The 24,078-nt window shown below is 46.8% G+C and overlaps 1 protein-coding gene across 1 annotated transcript in view; it reads left to right on the forward strand.

Annotated features, from left to right (window-relative positions):
• The window catches only part of Spon1 (spondin 1), a 290,135-nt gene that overhangs the window by 259,191 nt on the left and 6,866 nt on the right, over positions 1-24,078 (forward strand). The window contains exons 7-11 of the mRNA XM_051149253.1: positions 5,998-6,062; positions 19,114-19,315; positions 20,983-21,123; positions 21,561-21,636; positions 22,506-22,688. Of these exons, the coding sequence (XP_051005210.1) occupies positions 5,998-6,062; positions 19,114-19,315; positions 20,983-21,123; positions 21,561-21,636; positions 22,506-22,688 (667 nt within the window). The remainder of the gene's footprint in view (positions 1-5,997; positions 6,063-19,113; positions 19,316-20,982; positions 21,124-21,560; positions 21,637-22,505; positions 22,689-24,078) is intronic.

Raw genomic sequence — 24,078 nt, forward strand, 5'->3', positions numbered from 1 at the left:
TCACCTGAGGGGCCGCATGCTCTCCCAGCCCACGCCCCCAGCTCCCATGCAACTGGGGTATTTGGGGCCAGTCTGAAGATTAAGCTCTGGTTCAGCCCTTATCTATATACTGCTTTACAATATGGATGAAATGGAATACTATATACAGATAGTTGGCAAGCTGCCCAGTACATGGCTTTTTAAAATTTTTCCACTCACAAGCCCTTCTGCAGGTGAAATTTTTACACAACTGTGGGTACACAGGTATGTAAGATAGGTACGCAAACTGTTTTCTGATGATAACCTCTAACAAGTCTTTTTTAAGACAATTTGTTGAGCACATATAATCCTACTATTATTAAAGACTAGCACAGAGTCACATACGGACAAGGTGGCTGTGCTTTTTTTTTTTTTTTTTTAACATAAAGAATGAAACTTTGGCTGGGCATGGTGGCACATGCCTATAATCCCAGCACTCGGGAGGCAGAGGCAGGTGGATCGCTGTGAGTTCGAGGCCAGCCTGGTCTACAAAGCAGGTCCAGGACAGCCAAGGCTACACAGAGAGACCCTGTCTCAAGAAAAAACAAAAAACAAAACAAGGAATGAAACTTTGGCTGAATGCTTGGTTCTGGAAGATGCAGAGCATCTTCAATGCTTCCCGGAGTTGGCTGCTATTTTGACATTTTAATCATCAGTCCTGAGAAGCCCACTTCACATGAATGTACACTGTAAATTACTGAGGTATATTTAGGGACATTTCAGAAATTGCCAGAAATCCTGTTCTTATGCCAAACCAAAGTTAATTTAATATTTTTTGTTAAAGTCAAATCACAACTCAAACAACTTTAAAAGTCAGATACTGTAACACAATACACTAAAGATACACTAACTTGATGCTTGTACGCTGAGGGATGGGAAGGCCAATATATTGTCTTTGTTTCCATGAGTGAAACAGTGTCTCTATAAGAGCTGAGAACTTCCTAGGTAACAGCACTGGGGTCCATAACACACAAGAGTTTTGCATCTAAGCCAAACACACTAGCTTGGTGTGGTGTGACGTCCCACTCAGTGCAAAGAACATATTGTGTGTTCTAAACCAGGCTGCAGTGAAGTCACATGATACAATGCAGGTGAGTGCATCCAGAAACACTTTGGGTTTATCAGGGCTTTGTTTTTAAAATACATTGTGCATTCATTTGGTCATTGTATGTTATGAAACCTTTCGCTGAATCACACAGCCATCACATTCAGTCACATGATCCCTGTAGGTCATGACATCATCACTATAGCCTGACACACAAAAATAGTAAGTCACCATGGTTGTTTCTGTTCCTTTCTCCCTCTGATCACCAACTCTATCTCACTTCTTTTTCTGGGAAGAGAAAGCACATTGGTATCTCAGGCAGGGAGCCTGAGCTGATGGTGAGATGACTGACAGGAAGCCTCAGAGTAAAGAAATCACTTTGGTGTCTAACTGGGAGGTGAGGTCAAAGGTGAGGAGTCAGATAAGTGCCAAGAAGGAAACTAGAAGTCCAGGAGGAAGGAGAGGACAGACTTAGCCAGTCTCTGGCTGTGGGCACAGCCAGTATTGGGTGAAGGTCCCACCCTGACCCCACATTCCCACCTCCCACCACTGCCATTTCTGCCCACGCCTGCTCCAGGTCTGTCTTCATCCCTCCAGTCTGACTTGGTCCCACAGCCTGTTAGGGCTATGCTTTTCCCACGTGGCACTAGTAGCTTGGTGCTAGTGCGGCGGCCACATCTCCCAACGTGTTTACTGAAAGCAAAATGTAAGACAGACAAGGGTGACCTGCAGTTTCTTTGGGGGAGTTTATTTTAATTGGCACATCTTTGGGAAAGTGCTAACAGCATCCAAACAAGGCCTACACTATGGCTGCCTTGAAGTACCTCATTTGAAAAGTGTCCTATGGGAGGTGTAAAGGGGCTCGAAGGATCCTTGGAAGAGCCTTGCTGCACCTTAGAGGCTTGTTAAAACAAGCTTTTCATTTAAGTCTGACGCATAGATTGCTTACTCTGAATTTAAGCCTGGCGTTCTTCAGAGTATGAAATGCCCAGAGCTCCAGCGGCTGCATCCATGCTTCCATGACCACAGAAACCTCAGAGCTCAGCGGTACACAAGGAAGCTCTCCTGAGGCTCTGTGTGTAGCTACAACGAGCGATCTCCACTCTGCACTGAGAGCCTCTCCAGTCCAGCGCCACTCACGGCGAACGCACCTGCAGAGCAAGGCTGATTTTTCTGGAGCACTCTCTGTATCAAAAGGTCACGTGGCCATGTAGTTCCCTAAACAGTCCCATTTCACAAATGACAAAACTGAGCAGGGGGTCAGGAGACTTGCCAAAAGACTCAGAATCAGCCAATGGTATAGTCAGGATTTGAATTCAGGTTTGGGCCCAGAGTTTGTTTCTTCAACCACACTACTTTCTAGCCTGCTTGACTGGTAAATATTAAATAGCAGCCATACCTTGCGTGTGCAAATACCCCAGAAGCTGGTGCACATATATTGTTTATGGAATATTTATTAACACAAGCATATGGAGGGCCCAAGCACAGTTTTACATGTCTTTGTCTTTTGATCATGCAATGACTCGAGAACACGGGTGTGTGAAATTGGCATACAAATCTTCATTACTCTGTCACTTACAGAAACAGTTAAATATCCACTACTAATGGACTGTTATTTTATACGCACAAACACACATACACACATACAAACATACACACATACTCACACACATAGACTCATAAAAAATAAAATTAAAAGATAAGGAATGCATCATCTATATAATATAAATATGTGGATATTTACTTTTAAGTGTGTTTTTAAGAGTTAAAAGAATCAGCTAAGCATGGTGGTACACACCTTTAATTCCAGCACTCAGAAGGCAGAGGCAGGTGGATCTCTGTGATTTTGAGGCCAGCCTGGTCTACAAAGCAAGTCCAGGACAGCCAAGGCTACACAAAGAAACCCTTAAAAAACCAGAAAAAGAAAGAAAGAAAAAGGGATATAATAATATAAAAAAAAGATACAAAGAAATATGCCATGTTACTGAGTGCCCATGGGTACCCAACTATGTGGATATGGTCATGAATAATTCAGGCTGTCTCCAGTGCTATATGATTTAGTTTACATCATAAATAATTTGGTGCTCAACAAAAATATTTAGGGGTTTCTTAGGGGGCTGGTCATTTGTTTAGTTGGTTGGTTGTTGGGCAGGTGGTGGTATAATCTCCTTACATAGCCCAGGCTGGCCTCTAACTCAAGGCCATCTTACCTCAACCTTGTAAGGGCTGTACTCTCAGGTGTGTATTTACTCAGGTCTAAGAAAAATATTTTATATTTGAAATGAATGTCCCAGAATACCTCTTATTTCAGTAAATAGCATGAATTATCACAAAAAGGGAACAATAGTATGCTGTAGATGGGCCACGCAGTGTAAGCTCCAGATGGAACCATTTACAGTAAGGAGCTGTCTTGCCCACGCTTAGAGACCCAGCATCCTTGGAACATCTGTACATGGAAAATAATGCAGATAAGCAAAGCAGTAATGGGTCTGGACTATTGTTGCTGGGTAACTGCAGAAGCAAAATCAATATGTCATTAGCTAGGACCCAAAAACCATGATTTAATTGTAAAGCAAGGTGAATCTGTAGGGCCAGCTGGCTCCATGGCTGCCTCGACTCCGCCCACATTGATTGTATTGCTTTAGTGAGGTATTTCTTAGCCGACAGCCTCTCATTACTCAGAGCTTGCATCTTGGGCTTCATTTCAATGTTGTGAACTGGCTTGCCCTGATGTGAAGGTTTCCAGCACTTGAGAATTTTAACTGTGAGCTGTGCCGTTTGGTATATATCCTATGGAGTCTATAGAATGTTGCAAAGGAAACATTCCTGTGATGTGGTAAAAAGTCGGAGTACAGGCAAGACTCCCAGTATGGTGAGGGTTTTTGAAGGAAGTATATATAGTCCACACGCAAACACACACATGGCTGCTCATGCATAATAAGAGGCCTGGAAGGATCCATATGAAACTGTGAGATTCTGGAGGAGGAAAGGAGACAGGGGCAGGGAGGATGCTGAAGCAGGATGTACCCACCATTTACATGGTGTGCTCCTGTGATGCCAAAAAATTTCCACAATAAGCGTGTACTATTCTGAAATCCAAAAGCAAAAAGAGGAATGTAGTTCCAGTGCTAGATGAGGAAGGCCTCATGGTTCGTGTGCAGGAAAGAAGATATGACCACGCAAGTCATGGAGAGCTGTTGATGGCTCAGGATGGGGAATCGCTCGGCCAGATTTGTGGGCATACAGAGGAGAGGGTACAGGGGTCCTGACTGAGGTCCTGACTGGGCAGGAGCTGGAGGGAGATGGAGATCGTCCTCATCCGCTCAGGCATCTAGTGCTTTTGACTTGGATATAGAAGGAGCCTCAGGAGGAGAAGTGGGTCCAAAGGCAGAGGGAAGACCCCATGTGGACATAGATGCTGTGGGGAATGCAGATCTGGCATTGCAGAAATAGCTTTTGTCCTTTCTGTGTGTGACTTTGTAGTGGACAGCTTCCATTAGCCCCTCACCAAAAAGCACGTTATAAACAAGTGCCTAAATCTTTTATGAGAAATGGAAGCACTCAGGAGGCCAGGACAGGCTTTTCCCCCACAGACCTGGGAACGTGGGGTTGTCTACATGGCCAGTGGTTCTTTCTTCCACCCACCGTAGCTGCCTAGGGAGATCACACTCAGAAAGAGGCTGGAAATTCTGTCAGCTTGTCCCAACTCCTGGCCTTCTCCTCACCCAAGCCACCAGCAGTCCAAACCTAGTTTGATCTGGATAAAGCGCCCTCCCTGTCAGAGGCCTATCCATGACCCCTTTTCTGATTGTAGTCAAGGCCTTCAGGCAGAGAAGGGCTTTTATAATGTTTGGCGGGGGGGGGGGGGGGGGGGGGGGGGGAGGGGGCCGCTGTGGTCCTTTACTTCCAGCTTTCTCAGGGGAGTTCCAAGGAGTTCCAGCTCACCAGTTCACCCCAGATAAGTTCTAGGCACCTAGTGCCGGTATGGCTCTGAGGCCTGGGAAGTAGCCTTGGGACAACCAAACAAGGCTCTGCCCCCACTCCCACCCTCACCCCCTGGAACTCAGAGCTCTGCCCAGTTGTGAGCACAGCTCTTCCTGCCCCCAAATGTTGGCATTCTCTGGGTTTTCCTATGTGTTATGGTTGATAGTGTCTGAGTTGTCGGGCCCAGGAAAAGGGAAGGCAGCAGCTGGGGCCAGCCAACTCTGGTCAGAGATCTCCATTAAGGATGAGCCTAAGCTATGCAGACTGCTCACGACAGTGTGTGTAACTGAAAGTTAAAACCCAAGTGGATCTCAACATCGAGTCAAGCAAGATCCGTGGGATTCTGACCTTTGCCTTGTGATGCCCACATAGCATTTGCCTTCAAAATATTAATTCTCAAATTCTTCCTCAGAAGTTATTTGAGGTTTCCTACAATTTAATGATGCTCTTTGCATTGTCCCATCAAAATAGAGTACATGTCACAAGGGGAATTGGTCTGAGGGCTTTGTTCTGGCCTCCTTGTCTGAGGGAATAGGTCTCCACGGCAGGAGGGTGGCTCAGGGTGACAGCACTCAGATTGAAGTGTTGGCTACCTTCCAGAGCCTGCTGACCAGGCCCCTCTGTGTCTGGACCCTAAACTTGTGACTCAGCCCTTCATGCTGAGCAAGTAGGGAAGTCTAGCCAATAGAGGTGAAGTCTGGGTCACAGCTGGATCCAGTGGGGGATGGGCCAGACTGAAGAACTAAGGTGTGACTGAGTGGGGTTATCCATAGCCAGACTCTACCAACACCCTGGACACTCGGTGCCACCTCCTGGTGTTGCGGGGGAGGGGGGGATGGATCCATGGCACATGGAGGAATAAAGTGGGGATACCCAACATCACTACACTCAGGTCCTCTGCTTGCTGGAAGCCCAGCTCTCTACATTAAACGTGTGTGGTTCTCTTGCAGAGTGATGAGGTGCTCACTGTCATCAAAGCCAAAGCCCAGTGGCCAGCCTGGCAGCCTGTCAATGTGTAAGTACCAAAGAGACACTTGCTCTCCCTGTCCCATCCAACCCTTGTGCTAGAAGCCACCTAGCTCATGGTCACTTAATACTGGTTGTGCCATTAAGGTTAGTAATATCTCTCAAATGAGCAAGCCAGGAAGGTGTTGGCCATGTCAGAAGTCTTGTTGCCTTGGGACTATAGAGTTGGTCGCTGTTTCCCCCAGTTGTCTTCCATCCACCATAGGGAACCAACTCAGACACACGATTAACCATGGCACGTTCCCTTGTGCCCTCAGTCCAGTAGACTGGATACACATATGTCCCACGCCATGGCGACACAGCAATCCTGATTCATGGGACACCACACCTGCACTGGTCCCAGTTCTCAGACCCTCTCTTGTCTCTGTCAGCTCTGTCCCTTGGAGAGTTTATCTGTTCTGAAGCCTGAAGTGATCTAGGGGGATGCTGCCAGTTTCAAATTACCACGATCCCAGGTGGGTGGGTAGATTACCAGTGATAAATACTAGATGATAGATGGATAGGAGATTGCTTGGTTGGTTGGTTGTTTTAATGGATAGGATGGAAAGAGAGAGACAAAGTCAGAGAGAGAACAGTTTGGGGAATACCTCTCCACAGATGGCTCACATTGAACTTGAACTCATTGTGTCCAAAATGGGGCTTTTCCTCTTCACACAAAGCTATGTTTCATAACTCGGTGTGGTGGCGTGTGCCTTTAATCCCAGTACTTGGGAGGAAGAAACAGGTGGCTCTCTGTTGTTATCAAAAAAAAAAAACTAAATCCCACTTTAGTTTTTACCACTGAAGACTCAGGAGCCTGATACTGAGGTGAAAACCTACTAGCTCAGAGAGGCAGAGACAGCACCCAGCTGACCTTCCTACTCAGCTCATGTCCCGAAGGAAAAGGCCAAAACCCAAAAGCTTGCTAGCTCAGCTGATAGCCCAGGAGGAAAAGGCCAAAAGCCAAAAGCCAAAAGCCAAAGAGCGAAAGAGCTCCTTCTTCTCCACGCCGTCTTAAACACCCTCCTGTCTACTTAATCCCTGTCAGCTGGTTTCTTGCTCCACCTCTTGACCTAGGGTTAACTTTATTAAATCCTGTGTACAGAAAACTCTTGGATTAAAGGTGTGTGTTAGGACTGAGCCACAGCAAACCATAAACAGGCTTTTACAGTTCACAATCATGGAGTTCACAATGGGATCAATTATCTGGCTTATTCCTAACTTCTCCCCATCCCCTGTCATCTGTACGCTGCTTTGGGACAGTCTCTCATTTGTCCTTGGCTCAGTTTCGCATCCGCAGAAATTTTAGCCCTGAAATTCAGAGCTACCTAACTAACTGGGCACTTGGCCTTCATATAAATGTTTTGAGGACATTTTTAACAACATATCATGGGCAGAGTCGACCTCATTGGCTTTCCCATCAAACTTCGTCTAATGTCCCCACGGTGCAACAGATCTCTGAGTTTGAAGCCTGCCTGGTGTACATAGTAAGTTCTGGGTTAGGCAGAGCTACACAGTGAGACTCTATCTTAAAAAACACAAACAAACAAATTTTTTTTTAAACCCTATTCTTCTTCCTGTGGGGAAACATCTAAGTGCAGTGGCCCACAAACCTTCACTTACTGTCCTTCTTGATGTCTCTCAGGCTGTCCTTAGCTGGTTATCTTCTCCCATCAGCCCTTGACTCCTGACCTGCCTCAGCTCACTCTATAAGTCCCGATAATCCAACTTCATCGGCTGCACTAAGTGATCTTTTACTAATCCAAATCTGTTGTGTCCCCCGCTTTTTAGCATCTTTCTGTTCCCCAAAAAATGTGTGTTCAGGAGAGATGGGGCAGGGAGTACCTTTCCCTGTAAATATCCACAAGAGCCCAGTCACCTCAGTTGGCACTTAGAGGAATTCTCTCTATCCACCCTCATGGTGACCCTTTTACAGATGCTGAAACTCAGATGTGCCCCTTCCGTGACAGGCCCAGTGTTACCTTGTGGTCTAATTGAGGGCGGGATGGAGTGTCAGTCAAATCCAGATGACTGGCCCTAAGCCATCTTCCCTCTTTATAACAAGATCCCTCAGATTCAGTAATGACACGTTCATTTTCTCACTTTTTAAATATATTTCTCTCTGCTAGTCAAGCTGAAATTAATAGCAGAGTATCAGTAATAAATTAACTCTTGTCTCACAATGACAGGAAACAAAATCCGACCTCCACTTTACCCCAAATCCTTCAAGCAATGACAACCTAAACACTTCATTGATTCAGTATATACTTATTAAGATCCAAAGGCAGGTTCCATAGAAGGGGGGCTGGGGATCCTGTGGTGAGTGAACTCTTCCTGGGGACCTGCAGTTCAGTGGGGAAAGACATTTAGCACAATGTGACCTATATGTAAAATGGAGTCATGGCGAGGTCAAAGTGAAGATGAAAAGAGCACAGTCATAGCACTAAAAGGTTTCTAATTTCTGCATAACTAGATGCTAAAATCAAAGGCGAGCTTCATGTGGGGCCAAGCTATGCAATATTAAAAATTTAAGAACAGTAGGGTCATCAGGAGGTTGGGATAGGAGAGACATGGTCAAAGTACATTGTATACTGGTATGGCAATGTCCCTGTGGAATCTAGCATAATAAATAGACCAACAAACGTGAACGCTTTTTTAATTTTTAAATTAAAACACTTATCGAAGAGTTTCCAGCAGAAGAACATGATCAGACAGCATTTGAAAGCCCAAAAGGTGATAGCAGTGCTGAGGCTCCAGCATGGAAGGTTGAATGAGGTGAGAAAGGCAGGCGGGCGGCTGCAGAGAGCCAGGAGGCAGGTAACCGAAACTTCCAATGGGATGGTAGAAGGAACCAGAGAGAGATGCAGAGGTAAGCAGTAGTCGATAAAAATGACAGCTGTGGTGACAGACTGAGAGAGGGAAAAAAAGATGAGGGAGGTGGAATGGTCAACATGCTTTTTAGGTATGGGGCTGACTCAATTAGGAAGTCTTGACCATGGCTGGGGACATTAGACCAAGTTTGATAAGAAAGCCAATGAGATCGAGTCTGCCCATGATACATTGTTTAAAATGCCCTCAAAACCTTTATATGAAGGCCAAGTGCCCAGTTAGTTAGGTAGCTCTGAATTTCAGGGCTAAAATTTTTTGCGGATGCAAAACTGAGCCAAGGATGAATGAGAGACTGTCCCAAAGCAGGGTACAGATGACAGGGGATGGGGAGAATTTAGGAATAAGACAGTCCCCAGGAGTTCCCACTCTTCATGGTAGAGACTTGCCTTCAAAAGAAATCAAAAGAGAACAGCAAAAAGGTCCCCAAGAAAATATAGTCCTCCCCCTCCCCCCACCCCGCAAACCCAGAGAAGACTGCGAGAAATATGTCCAGGTAGGCCCCACTCAGCGGAGGCAGTAAGTCAGCCAAGGCCTTAGCGTCCACACACACAGCCCTTCTGCTGTGGGATGGGGAAACGTGCACGCAGCAAAGGGAATCGGGCCAGAGTAGCAGGGTCATAAATACGAATGATCTAGTTAAGCTTGGCATAGAAGACTAAGACTGGCTGAACTGAGACCTCAAAGGGGTAAATATGAAGCAGAGTTGATTTTGTGTGTGTGTGTCTTGGTGGCTCGGAGGGGGTTTTTGTTGTTTTGTTTTGTTTTGTTTTGTTTGGGGGTTGGAGGTGTTTCTTGTTTGTGTTTTTCTTCTTCCAGGATGTGAAAGACTTTTTGAAAAACTGAAAGAAGTATTATTTGGGGTATGCCTTCCCACATGTCACCTGTCCCTCAGGCTTCCTGAGACTCAGTGGAAACAAACCAAAGGAGGGGGAAGGGAGGAGGGGGAGGGGGGAGGAGGAGAAGGAAGAGGAAGAGGAGGTAGGGGAGGAGGAAGAAGGGGAGGGGGAGGAGGAGGTAGGGGAGAAGGAAGAGGGGGAGGAAGAGGAGGTAGGGAGGAGGAGGGGGAGGAGGAGGAAGAGGAGGGAGGGGAGGAGGAGGAGGAGGAGGAGGAAGAGGTAGGGGAGGAGGAAGAGGAGGAGGAGGAAAAGAAATTAATTGATGGCAAACACTCAACAGTCAGCTCCCGAACACCCAAAACCTTTCCACTCCACACTAGGGGCTTGTTAAGGGAAAGGAATTGTCCTTCGATTTTCCCAAACCCTGGACCCCCTTTCCTTTCTAAATCTCATTAGGAAGTCAAATTAGGAAGCCTGCAGGCAGCCAAGTTTTGTTTTGCCCTAACAACCCACCCCCACCCCACCCAAGCCTGCCCGATGGAGGTTAATAGGATTCCAGCCTTTTTGCCCAGTGGAGAGCCAGGGTGACCTACTTTTGCAGAGTCCTGCCTCTTGAAACTGCCTTGTTTTTCAGCATTCTTCATTCCCATTCCTAACACCCTTTCTCCTCAAAGGACAGTCGTGAGAGAACAAATTAGCTGGTGACTTGTTTAATTCAGTGAATCAAGCCAGAGCACTGACAGCCCAGCGTTCAGGTGGAGACGGGAAAATTCTGAGCAAAGCCACATCCTTCACTGCTTCCTCGCAAACATAAGTGGAAAACAGTTCCTACAAATCACTCTGAATTTGCACTCCTCTGATCCTCCAGGGTGGTCTGAGTGCTAAGAGTTACCGGAACGTTCAGATATTCATCTCCTGGAAAGGACTGGCATTCCCCCCAAATTATTCCCATCCAGTCTGCTTGACAATGGCCCTTGTTTGTGAGGTCAGCCCCGGGACTCGAGGGTCCCTTCTGCCTCCTAGCGGGAGTCACCTGGGTCCATCCACGCTCTTGAGGGAGTAAAGGAACACGCACTAGAGCAGGTGGCAGATCTGCATGTCCAGATGGACGTGGAGTCCCAGGTGCCTTCTGGTTAGAGACAGCGCTGCAGGAACCTGACAAACCGTGGTTTGCCAATGCTGGGCTTCAGCCTAATGAATGACTCGGGCTCCCCCTGGTGGCCGAACGGAGTTTGTGTACTCGAGAAAACAGGAACTCTTGAGACAAACTAAACCTTTTAGGAACTGTTACCAGGTCTATTTAGTAACTTATAAGACAAGGATCAAGGTCTAGATGGATCATAATAATCATTCCCTGCCTCTTTTCCTATGTGATGTTTTGGGAAGCTTTGTTGCAAATGAGGCATAGTATTGTCAGAAACTTTAAAAAGCAATTTCTTCACAATAGGTACAATAGTCCCATCTTGTAGGTTTAGAAACTGCAAAGAAAAGTGGCGTTAAAGCACCACTCCTGTGCCCTTCATCCTACACACCACCCTCTCTCAAAGGTTAGAGAAGATGTCCTCTAGGAACTCACTTATTTTTAACTTGTGTATGTGTGAACTGCCTGTCTGCTTGTAACTTTACTGGGATTGGGTCTTTCTCTCAGAGATTTGGCTCATGTCTGTGTAGAGGCTGACACTTTTCAATTATGCTGGATGGGGACATTTTTGATGCTACTCTATTTTTCTTAGCTCCAGAGGTGTCATGGTTCACATTGTAAATGTCCCCCAGAAAGCTAAAGGCTTGGTTTTCACCTTGTGACACCCTTGGACAGTGATGGAAACTTTAGGAGTTAGAAAACAGGTCAGGCAGTGATGGCGCATACCTTTAATCCCAGCACTTGGGAGGCAGAGGTAGGCAGATCTCCATGAGTTCGAGGCCAGCCTGGTCTACAGAGCAAGTTCCAGGACAGCCAGGGCTATGCAGAGAAACCCTGTCTTGGGAAGGGGGTGGCAGGGTGGGAGAGTTGGAAAGAAGCTAGGCCTGTGGAGGTGTGTGTTTGGAAGATTATGAGGACCCTCCCCTTACCTCTTTCTTGTGGCTCCACCACTATGCTGCCATAGTCCTACAGGAATGTGTCCTAGAGGCCACGGACTAAAAGCACTGACACCATGAGCCAAAATAAGCTTTTCCTCTTCTAAGATAGTTTTCTTGGGTGCTTTGTCACAGTGAAAGAAAACAAGAACAAGCCAGGAGTGGTGGCGCATGCCTTTAATCCCAGCACTCAGGAGGCAGAGGCAGGTGGATCCTTGCGAGTTCAAGGCCAGCCTGGTCTACAAAGTGAGTCCAGGACAACCAAGGCTACACAGAGAAACCCTGTCTCAAAAAATAAAAAACAGAAAACAAAACAACACAAAAGCCCCAAGAACAAGAGGATCCCTAGAGATTTTTAAATTTTGGACTGTATTTGTGTATAAATATATCTTGGAGGATAAGACCCAAGTCTCAACATGTGACATGTTTCAAGGATATCTTTTACATGAGTAACTTTGCAAAATATTTTAAGACAACTGAGTTTGACTGTAACCCATCGAGTGGGATCAAGGGTGGAGTTCTTTATTTGGGTTTCATGTTGCTGCTCAGAAATTTTCAGATTTGGAGTTTTTAAGATCTGTAATTTTAGCTAGGTGTGATGGTACACGCCTTTAATCCCAGCACTCAGGAGGCAGAGGCAGAGGCAGGCAGATCTCCATGAGATGTTTGAGGCCAGCCTAGTCTATAGAGTGAGTTCAGGACAGCCAAGGCTATACAGAGAAACTCTATGTAAAAAAAAAAAAAAAAAAAAATAGAGAGAGAGAGAGTAGTAATACTATTACTTATTGTAGTTCTTATTATACCAAGATTTTAACCAACCTTAGTTCAATTGCTTTCTTTTGTGGTTGCTTTTCCTGTTTCAAAGCTAAGAAAGGTAACATTTCTTTCTTTTTTCTTTATCACTACCCTGAACAGTAACATTTCTTTAACAGAATTTTCTCAAATGTTAAATGTTTTTCTACAGTCTAAATGTTTCCTATTGGGCTCTAGAGCTATTGTTTGCTGTATGGTATTCAGTGTGAATATGATATTTTTATTGCAGTTACTTAGGTCTGAGAGAACTTGGTGACCAGTCTTTCTGTTCACTCGCTCCATTCCAGGTCACTAATTTCTATTTCTGTTCTATTTTGAATATAATATTATTTTAATTACATTTGTCACATACTCTGGCATGTAATAAGTCTGTATCAAGTCTCTCTGCTTAAAAAAGAAAGGGTTCAAATTTGAGTCCTAGATGAAAGAAAAGGACACCAAATTGGCAAAATGTCATATCTTGGAAGACCTCTAAGAGAACATAAATAAGAACTTTTATTAAAGTTTGACTAAATTAAAGAACCCCAGCCCTGGCTAGCATTTCCTAAGAAAAAGTCACACATACACTTGCCCATTTTATTATTTTAAGTAAGGTTTTTTATAAGAGAAATAATAAATACTTTGAAGCAACCTTTAATTAAATTTGAAGGTCAAAGGAAATAGAAAAGCTCCACATTCATTCCCTAGATTAATTCATTTATTTCGACAAACATTTGGAAGGATCCCACTGCATGCTGAGATCTGTACCTAGCAAGGAAAGGTGGCTGAAATAACCACAGAGATGGCCTCGACTCTATTGGGACCTACTAGGGAAAAATGACATTAAACAAGAAATTCTGAGTGACATATCAGGTCAGTGAGCGGAGGTAGGACAGGGCTGCTAAGCAGTTTCCAGAGAGTGGGGAAAAGCGCTGGGGGGGGGGGGGACTATATAGCCTGGGGGGGACTATATAGCCTGGGGGACTTTCTTGTCCTGAGTAAGAGAAAGGGGCAAGGTGTTAAAAACAAACAAACAAAAACATTGTTCTTGCATCATGTGCACTCAAAATTGCCATGTTACTGGACAGCCAGCCAATCCTTTTGGGGTCCAGTCTTCCATCCCTGAAGCCTCTAACTGAGCTCTGGAAGGCACCACCCTCAAGCTGGCCACAATGGTGGTTGAAAATGCTTCTGCGACATACTGTCCCTAAGTGGGATCTTAGTTACTTTTCTTGCTGTAGCTGGATACCTGGCAAAAAGCAATTTAAGAAAGGAAAGATTTTGGCCCAGGTTTTCAGAGACAGGGATACAGTTCGCTGTAACAGGGAAGGCACAACACCAGGAACATGAGGTGGCTGTCACATTGCTTCTGCAGCCAGAAAACCCAGAGATGCGCACTGGTGCCTAGTTTGCTTTTCCCTTTCTTCCATTTTTCATTCAGTCGGGAGTGCCAGCCCATTGATGGAACTTCCCACATTCAGGGAGGTCCTTGATTAATCTCGGGAAACACCTTTGAGAACACTCAGATCCTGGTCTCCTAGATGATTAGTAATCCAGTTAAGATGACAGGAAGATGAGCCATTTCACGAAATTACATATTTAGGGAGATGGGTAGGCAGTGGGCAGAGTAGGCTGTCTCTGTGTCTATGGAAGAAGAGGGCTACATCCCAAGGGACTGCTAGACAGGCCAGCCATTTGATATGAGGCCGGATGGGTAGTACCTTAGCTCCCAGACTGCAGGTCCTATAGAAGCTGGGAACATAAGTTCCCTTGGAACCTTTTTAAAGACAGCTGCTGAGGTGGTGTGAACTTCAATCCTAGCACTGGGGAGGCAGAGGCAGGCACATCTCTGAGTTTGAGGCCAGCCTGGTCTAGAGTGAGTTCCAAGGCACCCAAGGCTAAACCCTGTCTTGATTTTAAAAAGAAAGGGATAGGAGGGGGGAGGGAGGAAGGAGAAAGAAAGAAGAAAGAAAGAAAAGAAAGAAAGTAAGAAAGAAAGAAAGAAAGGAAGGAAGCAGGCAGGCTGCTGAGGCTGGGAGGTGACTCAGTTAGTCAAGTGTTTGCCAGGAAAGTACAAGGACCAGAACCGACATTTTAAAAATGTCAGATGTGGTGCCACATGCTTATAATCCTAACACTATGGACGGAGAAATAGGTGGATGCTTGGGACTTCCTAGCCTACTTGGCAAGTTTCAGGATGCAGAGATTTTTATCCCTTCCCATCCACCTGCCCAAAAGCCAACAGACAGCGCATGAGGAACCACATCTGAGGTTGTCCTCCAGCGTCCAAGCACACACATATACCTGCTCCCCAGCACACACGCACATACATGTATACATGCACTCACCGCATACACAAAGAAGTTGAAACCACTGACCCACAATGCAAAGGAGTTCATAAGGAAGCAGAGAGGTCTCCATCTGTGCCTAGCCACACAGAAAGACAAGCATGTCTGCAGGGCGTGTCTTAGTCACTGTTCTGTTGCCATGACAAAACACCAGGACCAAGTCAACTTATAGAAGAAGCATTTACAGTTTCAGAGGCTTAGTCCATGATGATCACAGAGCGGGGAGCATGGTGGCAGGCAAGCATGGCGCTGGAGCAGTAGCTGAGAGCCCTGATCCAAAAGGAGGCAGAAAGAGAACAAGTCCGCCGCCCCTGCTCCCCTCCCCCATAACACACACATCCTCCAACAAGGCCACACCCTCTAATCCCTCCCAAAGAGTTCCATTGTCTGGGGACCAAACGTTCAAATAGATGAGCCTGTGGGGGCTATTCTTATTAAACATACACAGTTGGGTATTCTTACATAAGAATGCTCAGACCCAAAGACAGGGAGCCGGATTTTCAAGACCTAGAGACAGTAAGGTCACTTCAGTCACCACCAGATACACACGTGTTCAGCTGTGTATACACTGGGGTCCTCCAAACCTGGGGAGCCCTGGCAAAGATCACCCCTAAGAAGGTCCCAGCCTTGAGAGAAAGAAAGAATTATAAAGAAGCCATTACAATTATAGGTCTGGCTACAGAGACCTGCAGGGCACGTAGGAATAGACAGACTGTGGGCCCCTGCCTCAGCCAGTGGGTTAGAAAGGCTCCTCGAGTACGTAAGAAAGTCGTATCACACTCTCCACTCAACTGTGGAGAATATTCTGACCATTGGCTAGATCTGGGAAGGGGTTTAAAGTTTACCTCCTGTATTGTCCTTGGCTGGTGCCTTAGTTTGAGCGGGACCCCTGGGCCCAAATCTGCCTATCATATTGTTCTACTTGTAGATTTCTAGGACCCTCTGGATCCTTTTATTTTGCTGTTCTCCCATGCGTCTCTCATTTAGAGTCCCAATAGGATGCCTTCCCCTCTGTCCCAGTTTCCTGGTAAGTGAAGGCTTTTGTGGGACATGCCCCTTGGCATAGGGGAGGGGAATAATGGGAAAGGGGGGGGGGAGGAATGGGAGGATACAAGGGATGGGATAAACATTGAGATGTAACAAGAATAAATTAATAAAAAAAAAAAAAATCAACCCAAAAAAAAAAAAAAAAAAGAAAGGCTTCTCGACAAGGTGACACATGAAAGGCTTAAAAGATACGTAGTTTCCACCTATAGAGCTCGTTACAACCCCAATGTTCCTAATTCACTGCATCTGCGTGGAGCCATTTCTGTCATTTCTGATAAGTTCTTAGGGCTGCCAAGGACCCACACTTTCCAAAGCACAGAGATAAAGGCCACATCCCTGCTTCCAGGCTGGCCTGGCCAGGCACAGGAAACTTCTAGGAGAGTGAGGCTTGGGGGACAACACCTGTCCCTGGCTGGCCTGCGGGTGTTGAATTTGGGGGCTCAGACCTTTGTTCCAGACCCTAGACTGGTAATAGCTACAGTGGGAAGTCTGCTCAGAAAAGCCTCCCCCACCCTCTTCTCATCTCACACATTGGACCCACGGTGCTTTTCTTTCAGGAACAGAGCAAGCTAATATATCTTAGTCAAAATGCCTCCAGACCAGAGCAATTCCAGATTTTGAAAAGTGAATAGCACTGATATATACACAATGTTCTATCTTGGGGGATGGAACCCAGGTCAAAACTCATCTGTTCCATACACACATTATAGCACAGCCTGAAGATAACTTTGCACAGTTTCATTGATTTTTAATTAGCATACAAAAGTGGAGTTTCATTATATTTTCATGCATATGTGTCACCGTTTATTCAAATTCATCCCACTCTGCCGTGAACTCCCCCAGTCCCCCCTCTCCCTGGCTTCTCAGATAATTCTGACCTTCCATTTCCATGGCACACAGAGAATCACTTCCTCTTTTCTCATGATCTCCTTTCTAGTTTCATGACCTACATAATCACACACGTGCACACACACAAGCACACACACATGCACAACACACATCTGTATATAATTTTTTAAAGATTCCACAGATGAAAGAAAAACTGCAGTATCTGTGCGCTTTGCTTATTTTGTTTAATATAATGCTTTCTGGTTCTATGCATTTTCCCACAAGTGCCATGGACCTACATGGTTGTAATCACAGCAAAGGCATCAGGTGCTGAACTAAGCAAGGTATGCAGGATAGATCCCACTGATACAGACATGTGATCCCATCTTAAAGACTTGAATGCTGGGGCTGGGGAGAGGCTGTACAAGCAAGAGGTCCTGGGTTCACATTCTCCAGAGCCTGTGTAAAAGCTGGACATAGCTATGTGTGCCTGTGTGACTCGAGAGCCTCAGGCTGCCAGCTGTGGGAATCCTTGGCTGGTCACCAAGTGCACTGTTCATCCCAGCCGGTAGCTGGTCAGCCTTAGCTGCCTTGAGAGGCCCTGTGCCTTCTGCTGAGAGCCCTTGCTTCTGCCTAACCCCCTTCCCCAACCCCCCTCCCTACCTTCCCTACTCTCACCTTCCCCCCTCCCTCCCCACCCTCTCTGGCTAGCACTGCACTGGGGGAGGGGGTGGGGGGGGCAGGGCAGAAATAGGTGGATCCCAGAAGCTTACTGGCCAGTAAGTTGAGCCAAAATGGTGAGCTTTGGGTCGAATGGGAGGTGCTGTCTCAAACAATAAGGTGGAGGATAATAGACATGGCAGAGGTACATGCATCCACACATATGTGCACATACACAGCACACACAAAGAAAGATAGACAGGTGGCAGACAGACAGAGAAACAGATGAAAAATGATTCCAGTACTCAGAGAAGTCTGAGTTTGCTCAAGGACACACAGCTCTGTCAGGACCCACACCTAAACTTTCCTCCCCTGAGCACGTTGGTTGGTTCCCTATGTCTGCCAAGAGCCAATGATCTAATTCTGTGGATCCCACCGGGTCTGGAGTCATCACTTTCTGGGCCAGGTGGAGGTAGGCGGAAGCAGCAGCTCTCAGCAGAAGGCACAGGGCCTCTCAAGGCAGCTAAGGCTGACAGGCTACCGGCTGGGATGAAGAGAGCACTTGGTGACCAGCCAAGGATCCTCACAGCTGGCAGCCTGAGGCTCTCGAGTCGTGCCAAGCTGCCGTTAAGCCTTGGCACCCGAGACCATGTCCCCAAGCTCATCACTCTCCTTTCCTCTCAACAAAACAGGGCCGTGCCTCTACTCCCACTGGATCACCATGAAGGAAAAACGGAAAAGGGTCTGTCACCTAGAATGTGCTAAGAGAGTGAGATTCTCCTCCCCAGCCCTCTCAGTGAGCCGGCTCCATCATCTCTGGAATGCAGTCTCTCCTGAGATCTTGCAGCCTGAGGAGATGGAAGCCAAAGCGCTGCCCCTGGTAGCTATAGTCTGGACACATTACTTCCAGCATCTGGAACACTCAGCTGCCATTCAAACGTGCCAGGCTCTCCAACTCAACTCGTAACCAGAGAAACCAGAAAGGTGTGCCTTTGTGCCAGGTAGGACCTCGCCTTAGGTGGTCTCTTAGGAGAAACAGTCAAAAGACGTAGGAAGACCCCCCTCTAATAGCACTCTGGAGATCTCCACTGAGTGGGCAGGAGAATTGAGGAGTTGATTAACACTGACACTGAGCTCATGTGTGTGTGTGTCACTGTCTCCACACACACCAGAGTTATTTGTTCTTTTCTTCAAATGTATGCACCGAGTGTCCTGTGCCAGGGGTGTTCTAAACATGGGAAATAACGCTGTGCATGCAGCACACACACACACCAAAAACCCTGAATTTCCCAGAGCTTTACAGTGAGAGATGAGTCAGTCCACGGCTGTGCAAAAGAAAGAAAAAAGGAAAAAGAAAGAAAATCATACTAGGAAATGTTATAGAGGTTTTTAAAAATAGTATGAAAATGATAGTGTTCTCTCCATCCACCAGTTAGGCTCAGAAGAGACACAAGCACAAACCAAGAACGCCTGAGGCATCTGCCTCCTCTCTGACCCTCTTGGATTCTAGCCACGGCCAAGCCGCATGACCCCCACATGTGTGTAGCTCATCCCAAATGTGATGGCCTCTTTATTTGGTTTCTAGGAGAGCTGCACCCTCAGCTGAATTCTCAGTGGACAGGACACGTCACCTAATGTCCTTCTTGACCATGATGGGCCCCAGTCCCGACTGGAATGTGGGCCTATCTGCGGAGGATCTGTGCACCAAGGAGTGTGGCTGGGTCCAGAAAGTGGTGCAGGACTTGATTCCCTGGGATGCTGGCACCGACAGCGGGGTGACCTACGAGGTAGGTGTGTGCCCACAGTGGAAGGCAGACTCCCTTAGCAAGCCCGGCTGGTCTGCCCTATGCTAGGTGTCCTGGAAACAGAAGTGGGTGTGACTCAGCCAGATCCTAGAAGTCCCTTGTCTAGTGGGGTGGCCACATTGTTCTACGTACCAACTGCATTAAAGTCTGGAGCCATCACAAGGACTAACAGGTGGCTAAGTGGTTAAGAGCACTTGTTGCTGCAGAAGATGAGTTCAGTCCCAGCCCCTGCAAGGATGCTATGCTGACATCCGTGGGTACCAGGCACGGAGGCAATGCACATACATGCAGGCAGGCAAAAAACACACTTTAAACATATAAAATAAATAAATCTTTTTAAAATATATTTTTAAATAAATGTTTTCAAAAGATAGTTTTACATAAATAAATCCCCCCTTTTTAAAATTTTTCGAGACAGAGTTCCTCTGTGTAGCCTTAGCTGTCTAAATAAATCCTCTTTTAAAGATAGTTTTAAATTGTGGAGCCATCAGGAAAATAGAAGGAGAGTGATAGGGAGACAGAGCTAAGTCGGTGAAGTTCTTGCTGGGTAAGCAGGAGGGCCTGAGTCAGTTCCCCAGAACTTAGGTAAACAGTCAGAGGTGGTGGCACATGCTTGGAGTCCTGGTGCTAGGGAGGGATACAGGAGGACCCCTGGGGCTTGCTGTCTGGCCAGACTAGCCGACTCTGCAAGTCGCAGACCACTGAGAGACCCTGTCTCAAAAAGCAAGGTAGAGAGTGTTTGAGGAATGACACCCAAAGTGGACCTCTGGCCTCCCACACATGTACGCAGGACCCTGTACTCACATGTGCATTTACACAGACAAAAAGGAGGAAATGCGTGAGAGAGCAATGACTCAGTACGCTGTGAGTTTTCAGGACACCGCTATGTGATGGCCTGATTTGTAAATGTTTGCTGCCAAGTTGTTCGGTTGGGAGGTTTTGCATAGAACCTCCGCCCCAGAGCCTTACCCACGCTAGGCAAAGGCTCTACATACCCAGCCCTTGTCCAGCCCTTGTTTAGTTTTTATTTTTTTGTTTTAGACATGTTCTCCCTATATAGCCCAGGCTAGCATCAGACTCCCCATCCCCCACAGGTGTGCACTACTACGGCTGGCTTGTACGCAGCTTTCCGAGCCTGCCACACACATCCCATTCCGTCTGTAGTCTGGGGCTCCCTTCCCACAGCAATGGCTGGCCTGAGCAGGCATCAGACAGCGTGACTCACATCTGACCCGACACGAGAACAGCTTGCTGCCTGGTCCAGCAGGAAAAGCCTTGGCTCCAGGTCAAGCTGTCTCAGCCATTTCTAAGCTTGGATGACCTCTTTGGAACTCGGCTCCTCCAGCTGGGTGGTGCGTGTGGAAGATTCTAACAGGTTTATGGATTTCCAAGCACAGGCCCTGCACAAGAGGGATTCCAGAAATACAGTGACATTTCTTAAATTCCAACCAGAGCAAGGTCCTATGTTTGAGTCCCAGAATCATAAACATACACACACACACACACACACACACACACACACACACACACACACACACACACACACAAAGGTCCTGTCAGAGTTTTTGTCTGATGCACAATAACAAATTGTGCTTTCACAATTGTCAAGATTTTCACGTTGTACTTCCTACTCTGTTTTGTCCCTACAGTCACCAAACAAGCCCACAATTCCTCAGGAAAAAATCCGGCCCCTGACTAGTCTGGACCATCCTCAGAGTCCTTTCTATGACCCAGAAGGTGGGTCCATCACACAAGTGGCCAGAGTGGTCATCGAGAGAATCGCCCGGAAGGTACCACGAGGAGGGCAAATGTGCCACACATCTTTCTAGAATCACTGGGGGCTCTGGTGGGAAGCAACTCTGGCTGTGGGGTTTCTGGGCCTCCTGAGGTTTCAAGTATGAAAATTGTCCTTTTAGATGTATAGTAGTAAAAGCCACCCAGAGTGAAGCCAGGCTCAAATGAATGAGTTGATCGACACAGATCAGTTTATCATGAGTTCTACAGTCCATTGTTAATGTCTGCCATGGTGAGGGCATCTGTTTAGTCGATGCTATTTTTTTGTTTTTGTTTTTGCTCTCTTGCATTTCTTTTCATCTATGCTATAAACGTTGGCCCAGAGCTCTGCCATCGCATGGGTTTTGTGCCAAGGAAACATTAGATTTGGGTGTCCCATCTCTCCCTTGTACAGTCTCTTTTCTCAAATGTGCACTCTCCGTTTCTTTTGCAGGGAGAGCAATGCAACATTGTACCCGACAACGTGGATGACATTGTGGCTGACCTGGCGCCAGAAGAGAAAGATGAAGGTTTGTTGTTCTCCTTTATGGCAGGAGGCAACATAAACTGACATGACCAGCAGCCTCCGAAATAACCTCTGAAATAAGCAGATGCTAAGGGGGTCAAAAGGGGCTTAGTGTCTTAGTATGGGCTTGGCATGTACCAAGCCTGGCTTCTATCCCCAGCACCTAGCCAAAACAAACAACAACAACAAAACCCTAGAATCTAAGGTGACATCCGGCACCTGGTGAGGGGTGACATTAGAATAAGTACTTAACATCAGTTCTCTATCATGGCTTGTGTGCCAAGCTAATCAGAGACAAATTCATTTACCCTTCATCAGGGACAGGGGTCCAGGCCCTACAGTCAGGAGAGAGAGGCAGAGCCTTGGTTTGAATTTAAGGTTCCTCACAAAACCTAAACCTTCAAGAGCCTGTGACACTGACAAGATGCTAACCTTCCTACCTCTCTTCCCTCAACTAGGAAATGGGCATAAAAACAGATGCTGCCTGTGAGAGAATGGGGCTGAATTACTAAGGTTCTTATGGGTGCCAGCACAGGGCAAGTGCTCAGTGAACCGGCACCTGTGGGTGGAGCCAATGGGAAGTGAGTTGCAGAGGAGCTGCAGGCTTTCTAACACTGCCTAGGAGACGCCTATGTGCTCAGAACCAAATCTGCCCAGGGCAGGGAGGTGATAAGAAGATGCACATATGCAAAAAGATTCTGCAGGAGGAGAGCAGCCCCTATTCATTAGATAGTTACCAGCAGGATATTAGAACATCATTTTTAAATGGAGAGAGTGTCTGCTTCCATCCCCGAACCCACAGCTGAGCCTTCAGCGAAGCCAATGGCAGCTTCCACAGGCTCCCAGGGAGAACAGGTCAAACGCTCTTTACAGATGACACCCCCGAAACCTGCATCTACTCCAACTGGTCCCCGTGGTCAGCCTGCAGCTCCTCCACGTGTGAGAAGGGCAAAAGGATGCGGCAACGCATGCTGAAGGCACAGCTGGACCTCAGCGTCCCCTGTCCCGACACGCAGGACTTCCAGCCCTGCATGGGCCCCGGCTGCAGCGATGAGGGTAAGGGGACAGTCTGGGCCAGCTGGAGGAGACTGGGAAGGGAGGTCCCTCACACCACAGTGGGCAGTATTCCTGAAGTGACATCACTGTCACTCCTATAGTGTCTTGAGTGTCCTCGGAACACAACCCCATCATGCTGTAACAGAGTCCCTGAGACTGGCTGGCTTCTTCCTTTGTGTTACTTTTATGTCACCTAGACCAAAAGGGCTACTAGACCATTAGGCGTGGAAGGGGTTATTTGGCGTCAGAGGATCTAGCCGGTGCTACTTTCTCAAGCTAGGCCCCACTTCCAAAAGTCTCCACACACACTCCCCATTCTGGCTGAAGTTTACTCTTGACCCAGAGGGTGTGCCCAGGAAGAGTGAACACAGACAGGAAGTGCATTTGGCTTTTACTTCTCAGGTGCTGTCCGTGTCTTTTACATGCTGGTTGGGGTCAGACCTCACAGTCTAATTCAGTCAGCTCGTCTGAAAAGAACTGGTATAAGAACTGAGACAAGGCTCCCTTCTCTGCCATCAGACTCCTAGAGTAATAGAATAAATAGAATAGACTAATAGAGCAGTAGGCCTTTGGGTAAGTAAAGGGTTAACTGGATCTGTAGGGTTAAAATATTTGTATAAAAGTCTTAAAGGTGGAAGAGATAAAGATTTTTAATCCCTTATTGCAAACATAAGTTTTACAATATTTGATAGAAAAGACTCATATTTTATATTTCTTACAATACCACCACCATCTGGGATCCAATAGTTCATACATGAGCTGCTGGGGACATATATTCAACCACAGCACATGCTTTACACACACACACACACACACACACACACACACACACACACACACACACACACACACACACACACACAAATACTCCAGCCATGGACATACACAGGACTACAGAGGCAGCAAATGTTTTATGAGCAGCTTGTTTCTGACCCCTTTTCTTTCTTCCTTCGTTTGGGAGCCTGGGGAAAATACCTCAGCAGATAGCCCAGGCCAGCCTAGAGCTCTCTATAGCTCAAGCTGGTCAGGAACTCAAGATCCTCCTGCCTCAGCCTCTGAGATTACAGATGTGTGACATCTTGCTGGGCTTCCCACTGCTTTTTAAATAATTGTCATTCCTGCTCCCTCTCCCGAATTCCACCGGGGCCTAACGCAGGGCGCTTCACACCAGGATCTCGCAGGGCGCTTGCTTCACACCAGGATCTTCATGCTTATTGCTTACTTTCTCTCTCTATCTGGAACTGCTCAAAGGTCAGGCTTGGTTTCTGCAGGTTTGCAAAGCCTACGTCACCACACACAGCCTTCAAGAGTGCAGGAAGCCGATTGCTGGGCAAAGGGCAGCTGCCTGCTCCAGCACGGCTCCTCTCTTTCCCTGTATAGGTCTAGAATG

This window comes from Acomys russatus, chromosome 7 (genome assembly GCF_903995435.1).
Source record: "Acomys russatus chromosome 7, mAcoRus1.1, whole genome shotgun sequence".
NCBI classification, from domain to species: domain Eukaryota; kingdom Metazoa; phylum Chordata; class Mammalia; order Rodentia; family Muridae; genus Acomys; species Acomys russatus.